At 51.0% G+C, this 7,911-nt stretch overlaps 1 protein-coding gene across 1 annotated transcript; it reads left to right on the plus strand.

Annotated features, from left to right (window-relative positions):
* Positions 1–254: 254 nt before the first annotated feature.
* Positions 255–2,534, plus strand: LOC306918511 (prominin-1-like; the record flags this gene model as incomplete). The annotated part of the gene is made up of 2 exons (XM_079531412.1): positions 255–756; positions 1,075–2,534. 2 exons carry the CDS (start codon positions 255–257, stop codon positions 2,532–2,534), a joined length of 1,962 nt encoding a protein of 653 aa, XP_079387538.1.
* Between the last annotated feature and the right edge of the window lie 5,377 nt (positions 2,535–7,911).

Consider the following 7,911-nt stretch of genomic DNA (forward strand, 5'->3'; position numbering starts at 1 on the left):
ATTTTCGTCTTACACCCCCCCAGTTCGAATATCAGGATTCCCTTGTTCTAGTCTACATAATGACATCATCAATGACATCATCACAAACTATGTAATTTCCTTTAAAGTAAACTATGAAACAATGCAAACATAATTTAGCAAAGAATCTACTTGCCGTTAAGTGCTAGTCGTGAAATGTATTCTCCAACTTGGGCCAAGCCTGAATTACCTGAATTCCCCTCCATTATCCGGTCGACACAGAGGTGTCTCCCGGTATGGACTTCATGGCAGGGCTGACGCGGCACTTCCTCAACGCGATCCAACCAAACGATTTCTCACTTAATCGGACCGTAAAGTTTCTGGACACTCTGTCGGACGGAGATGCCGTCGGAGAATTGCTGTGGTACGAGGTCGGGTTCTTGGTGTGCGCCGTCGTAGCGATTCTGTACATGGTGTCGATGCCAGTGATCGGTGGCATCCTGGCATGCTGCCGCTACCGTGGAAAATGTGGAGGAGGAACGTTACCGAAGCAGACCTCCAGAACCGACACTTACAGGAGAGCCCTCTACTGGAGCGTTGTCATCGCCACAGGCATGGTACTGCTGGGAAACACCTACATGTTCAAGAGCACCGCAGCCTGGGGTGGTGTGGACCAGATCAATGGAACTCTAAACAGCCTTCAGAGCTACTTCACTGCTGTACCCGAGCAGTTTGACCACATGATGGACGAGAGCTACAGGACTGTGGAGGAGATTAACCGTATTGGACCCAAGCTGGGTGTGCAGATCAAGAAAAGCCTCCAAAGTGGACTGTCCTTAGCCCTGGAATCTGTTGTATTTATGAAAGATTTAAATCATGACAATGCCAGAAATAACCTGACAGCTTTTAGTAAATATGTAGATGATTTAGAATCCCCAACGACGGCAGTCGATACTAGCGTATCTACAGCTAGAGATAAACTCCAGCTGGTCATGAAAGTAATAAACAACGCCGACTTTAATAAGACCCTGGAAAAAATTCTTAACGAACTCAATTTCTCCGAAATATTGAGGTTTGAGTATATTTCCCAGAATGTTAGTGATTTCCTGTCTGCAGTGGGTGATGTGAAGTGGGACTCTCTGCTTCACAAGGTAAATGACTATTTGGAGAACATTCCACAGGAGGTCACCAATGACACTAAGGATGTGGTTCAGCCTATGAGGAACAAAGTGGAGGACACAAAAACCCACATCTCCGAGGCAACCAGAGACGTCCTCGCTTCTGTCTCAACCAACATGTCCGACACTTTGCAACAGCTTCAGAGAAACATCAACAACATCACTCCAGCGGTTGAGAGCGCAGAACGTATCTCCAGGGCAGTAGGTGTGGTCCTGTGCTGTTTGGTTCTTCTGGTAGTTGGGTGTAATGTCCTGGGTCTGGTTCTGGGTCCTCTGGGACCAGACCCTAAAGCAGTGGTCATAGTTCGGTCTTCCACTGGACACTATGGAGGTAACTCATTGTTGATCAGTGCAGGTGTCATCTTCCTGTGCTCCTGGCTGCTCATGGGGGCGGTGCTACTGCTGTTTGTTCCAGGATGGAGCATGTACGCTCTGGTGTGTAAACCCTGGCAGGACGGAGAGCTGCTAAAGATCATTGATACTCCACGTCTGTTGGGATTTGAATTAGGCTCGATGTTGGGACTGGACAGAAACCTCACACTCACTGATGTTTACACTGACTGCCAGAAGAACATGTCTTTCTGGTCCACACTATACATGCATGATCTTATAAACCCTGAGGAGCCTCTCAACGTGTCCCAATACACAGATGTGATCCTCAGTAATGTTAACCTCACTCCCATTGCTTTGCTGAGCCCTGTTGAGAGCCAGATCAGCACCCTCCATGAAAAGGCCAAAGATATCGACTTCACTGCATTCACGCAGCAGGTCAGAAGGATACTCAGCGGTCAACTCAGCCACCAACTCGAGAATTTGACGAATGATATTCGGTCAATTAAGTTGAATTCATTTAATCCAAACCTTGTATTTGACCTGGATAGTGCAGCTACAAATCTGGAAGACGCCAGGAAACGATTAAATCTTGACTATAACAAGAATTTGATAAATAATCTCAGTTCAACCGCAGAGAAACTCCGATCCAACGTGAATGAAATCAATGCGAAGGTGAGCGACGTGTTGAGAAATGTGGGAGAAGCACAAGCCGTCCTTGACGACAACAACACCATGCAGATCATCCTGGCTGAAAACAGAGCGTTCGTTGATCGTCAGTTGGACAACGTCGCCGTCAAACACGCCGAGTGGACCAACCTGACCCAGAAGGTGGCTCGCTGTGGGCCGGTGGCCACAGCTGTGGACTCAGCGGAGAAGATCATCTGTAAGAACATGGTGGAGTCTCTGAACGTGTTCTGGTTCAGTCTGGCCTGGTGTCTGATCTTCTTCATCCCCAGCGTCATCTTCTCTATCAGGTTGGCCAAGTACTACAGGAGAATGGAGGTGTCTGATAGGCCAAGAGACGACTATCTGTCCCAAGTACTACAGGATAATGGAGGCGTCTGATAGGCCAATAGATGGTCCTCTGTCCCAAGAACTACAGGAGAATGGAGGCGTCTGATAGGCCAATAGATGGTTCTCTGTCCGAGGCCCCAAGTTCAGTCTAGCATTATATTTGTTTATTTTTATTACACACATCATAGAAAGAGTCAAGAGTTGACAGTTGCTACCTGGATCTATAACCCCTCCCTCTTCCTGGTAAACCCCTCCCTCTAGCCTGGTAGACCCCTCCCTCTTGAAAACATCTCATCACTTGTGCGAGCAGAGCGGCATAACATAAAAGGTCCATGGATGCTGATACTGTCTGTTTCTATTTGCCCGTTTGCCAAAGAAGCTTCTATTTACAACGGGAAAGAGAATATACAATTATACATAATGCAAGACATCCTCTCACGTTGGGAGGTCTAGAACAGACCAGGGGGGTCACACTGGAGGCAGAACGGGACACTTTCAGTCACACTGGAGGCAGAACGGGACACATTCAGTCACACTGGAGGCAGAACGGGACACTTTCAGTCACACTGGAGGCAGAACGGGACACATTCAGTCACACTGGAGGCAGAACGGGACACATTCAGTCACACTGGAGGCAGAACGGGACACTTTCAGTCACACTGGAGGCAGAACGGGACACATTCAGTCACACTGGAGGCAGAACGGGACACATTCAGTCACACTGGAGGCAGAACGGGACACTTTCAGTCACACTGGAGGCAGAACGGGACACATTCAGTCACACTGGAGGCAGAACGGGACACTTTCAGTCACACTGGAGGCAGAACGGGACACATTCAGTCACACTGGAGGCAGAACGGGACACATTCAGTCACACTGGAGGCAGAACGGGACACTTTCAGTCACACTGGAGGCAGAACGGGACACATTCAGTCACACTGGAGGCAGAACGGGACACATTCAGACACACCGGAGGCAGAACGGGACACATTCAGACACACTGGAGGCAGAACGGGACACATTAAGTCACACTGGAGGCAGAACGGGACACATTGAAATGAAATAAAATGAAATGATTACTATATTTACCCAGGGTATCTGGGCTAAGCTCAAGAACTTGTTTCCAGCCAGGCCCTGCTCATAGAACACATTTCATCGTAGTGGTTCAATGCCTTGTTCAATTTACAATTTAGGCATTTAGCAGACGCTCTTAATCCAGAGCGACTTACATTAAGCAAGAACAAAAAGCATGGGAATACATCACATATATAAACAGCATTTATCAAGAAACATGCGTAAGCTAAGAACGTAACTAGAACATATCTATATATAAAGACACTATACAGTAACATATATATGTATGTTCAAGGGCACATTCAGTCACACTGTAGGCAGAACGGGACACATTCAGTCACACTTGAGGCAGAACGGGACACATTCAGTCACACTGGAGGCAGAACGGGACACATTCAGTCACTGGAGGCAGAACGGGACACATTCAGTCACTGGAGGCAGAACGGGACACATTCAGTCACACTGGAGGCAGAACGGGACACATTCAGTCACTGGAGGCAGAACGGGACACATTCAGTCACACTGGAGGCAGAACGGGACACATTCAGTCACACTGGAGGTAGAACGGGACACATTCAGTCACACTGGAGGCAGAACGGGACACATTCAGTCACTGGAGGCAGAACGGGACACATTCAGTCACTGGAGGCAGAACGGGACACATTCAGTCACACTGGAGGCAGAACGGGACACTTTCAGTCACACTGGAGGCAGAACGGGACACATTCAGTCACACTGGAGGCAGAACGGGACACATTCAGTCACACTGGAGGCAGAACGGGACACATTCAGACACACTGGAGTCAGAACGGGACACATTCAGACACACTGGAGGCAGAACGGGACACATTCAGACACACTGGAGGCAGAACGGGACACATTCAGTCACTGGAGGCAGAACGGGACACATTCAGTCACACTGGAGGCAGAACGGGAGAAATTCAGTCACACTGGAGGCAGAACGGGACACATTCAGTCACACTTGAGGCAGAACGGGACACATTCAGTCACACTGGAGGCAGAACGGGACACATTCAGTCACTGGAGGCAGAACGGGACACATTCAGTCACTGGAGGCAGAACGGGACACATTCAGTCACACTGGAGGCAGAACGGGACACATTCAGTCACTGGAGGCAGAACGGGACACATTCAGTCACACTGGAGGCAGAACGGGACACTTTCAGTCACACTGGAGGCAGAACGGGACACATTCAGTCACACTGGAGGCAGAACGGGACACATTCAGTCACACTGGAGGCAGAACGGGACACATTCAGACACACTGGAGTCAGAACGGGACACATTCAGACACACTGGAGGCAGAACGGGACACATTCAGACACACTGGAGGCAGAACGGGACACATTCAGTCACTGGAGGCAGAACGGGACACATTCAGTCACTGGAGGCAGAACGGGACACATTCAGTCACACTGGAAGCAGAACGGGACACATTCAGTCACACTGGAGGCAGAACGGGACACATTCAGTCACACTGGAGGCAGAACGGGACACATTCAGTCACTGGAGGCAGAACGGGACACATTCAGTCACTGGAGGCAGAACGGGACACATTCAGTCACACTGGAGGCAGAACGGGACACATTCAGTCACACTGGAGGCAGAACGGGACACATTCAGTCACTGGAGGCAGAACGGGACACATTCAGTCACACTGGAGGCAGAACGGGACACATTCAGTCAAACTGGAGGCAGAACGGGACACATTCAGTCACTGGAGGCAGAACGGGACACATTCAGTCACACTGGAGGCAGAACGGGACACATTCAGTCACTGGAGGCAGAACGGTACACATTCAGTCACTGGAGGCAGAACGGGACACATTCAGTCACTGGAGGCAGAACGGGACACATTCAGTCACTGGAGGCAGAACGGGACACATTCAGTCACACTGGAGGCAGAACGGGACACATTCAGTCACACTGGAGGCAGAACGGGACACATTCAGTCACACTGGAGGCAGAACGGGACACATTCAGTCACTGGAGGCAGAACGGGACACATTCAGTCACACTGGAGGCAGAACGGGACACATTCAGTCACACTGGAGGCAGAACGTGACACATTCAGACACACTGGAGGCAGAACGGGACACATTCAGACACACTGGAGGCAGAACGGGACACATTCAGTCACTGGAGGCAGAACGGGACACATTCAGTCACTGGAGGCAGAACGGGACACATTCAGACACACTGGAGGCAGAACGGGACACATTCAGTCACACTGGAAGCAGAACGGGACACATTCAGTCACACTGGAAGCAGAACGGGACACATTCAGTCACACTGGAAGCAGAACGGGACACATTCAGTCACTGGAGGCGGAACGGGACACATTCAGTCACACTGGAGGCAGAACGGGACACATTCAGTCACTGGAGGCAGGACGGGACACATTCAGTCACTGGAGACAGAACGGGACACATTCAGTCACTGGAGGCAGAACGGGACACATTCAGTCACTGGAGGCAGAACGGGACACATTCAGTCACACTGGAGGCAGAACGGGACACATTCAGTCACTGGAGGCAGAACGGGACACATTCAGACACACTGGAGGCAGAACGGGACACATTCAGTCACTGGAGGCAGAACGTGACACATTCAGACACACTGGAGGCAGAACGGGACACATTCAGTCACACTGGAGGCAGAACGGGACACATTCAGACACACTGGAGGCAGAACGGGACACATTCAGTCACTGGAGGCAGAACGGGACACATTCAGACACACTGGAGGCAGAACGGGACACATTCAGTCACACTGGAGGCAGAACGGGACACATTCAGTCACACTGGAGGCAGAACGGGACACATTCAGTCACACTGGAGGCAGAACGGGACACATTCAGTCACTGGAGGCAGAACGGGACACATTCAGTCACACTGGAGGCAGAACGGGACACATTCAGTCACACTGGAGGCAGAACGGGAGAAATTCAGTCACACTGGAGGCAGAACGGGACACATTCAGTCACACTTGAGGCAGAACGGGACACATTCAGTCACACTGGAGGCAGAACGGGACACATTCAGTCACTGGAGGCAGAACGGGACACATTCAGTCACTGGAGGCAGAACGGGACACATTCAGTCACACTGGAGGCAGAACGGGACACATTCAGTCACTGGAGGCAGAACGGGACACATTCAGTCACACTGGAGGCAGAACGGGACACATTCAGTCACACTGGAGGCAGAACGGGACACATTCAGTCACACTTGAGGCAGAACGGGACACATTCAGTCACACTGGAGGCAGAACGGGACACATTCAGTCACACTGGAGGCAGAACGGGACACATTCAGACACACTGGAGTCAGAACGGGACACATTCAGACACACTGGAGGCAGAACGGGACACATTCAGACACACTGGAGGCAGAACGGGACACATTCAGTCACTGGAGGCAGAACGGGACACATTCAGTCACTGGAGGCAGAACGGGACACATTCAGTCACACTGGAAGCAGAACGGGACACATTCAGTCACACTGGAGGCAGAACGGGACACATTCAGTCACACTGGAGGCAGAACGGGACACATTCAGTCACTGGAGGCAGAACGGGACACATTCAGTCACTGGAGGCAGAACGTGACACATTCAGACACACTGGAGGCAGAACGGGACACATTCAGACACACTGGAGGCAGAACGGGACACATTCAGTCACTGGAGGCAGAACGGGACACATTCAGTCACTGGAGGCAGAACGGGACACATTCAGTCACTGGAGGCAGAACGGGACACATTCAGTCACACTGGAAGCAGAACGGGACACATTCAGTCACACTGGAGGTAGAACGGGACACATTCAGTCACTGGAGGCAGAACGGGACACATTCAGTCACACTGGAGGCAGAACGGGACACATTCAGTCACACTGGAAGCAGAACGGGACACATTCAGTCACTGGAGGCAGAACGGGACACATTCAGTCACACTGGAGGCAGAACGGGACACATTCAGTCACTGGAGGCAGGACGGGACACATTCAGTCACTGGAGACAGAACGGGACACATTCAGTCACTGGAGGCAGAACGGGACACATTCAGTCACTGGAGGCAGAACGGGACACATTCAGTCACACTGGAGGCAGAACGGGACACATTCAGTCACTGGAGGCAGAACGGGACACATTCAGACACACTGGAGGCAGAACGGGACACATTCAGTCACTGGAGGCAGAACGGGACACATTCAGTCACTGGAGGCAGAACGAGACACATTCAGACAGACTGGAGGCAGAACGGGACACATTCAGTCACACTGGAGGCAGAACGGGACACATTCAGTCACTGGAGGCAGAACGGGACACAT

This window comes from Electrona antarctica (genome assembly GCF_951216825.1).
Source record: "Electrona antarctica genome assembly, contig: scaffold_152, whole genome shotgun sequence".
Classification (NCBI taxonomy): domain Eukaryota; kingdom Metazoa; phylum Chordata; class Actinopteri; order Myctophiformes; family Myctophidae; genus Electrona; species Electrona antarctica.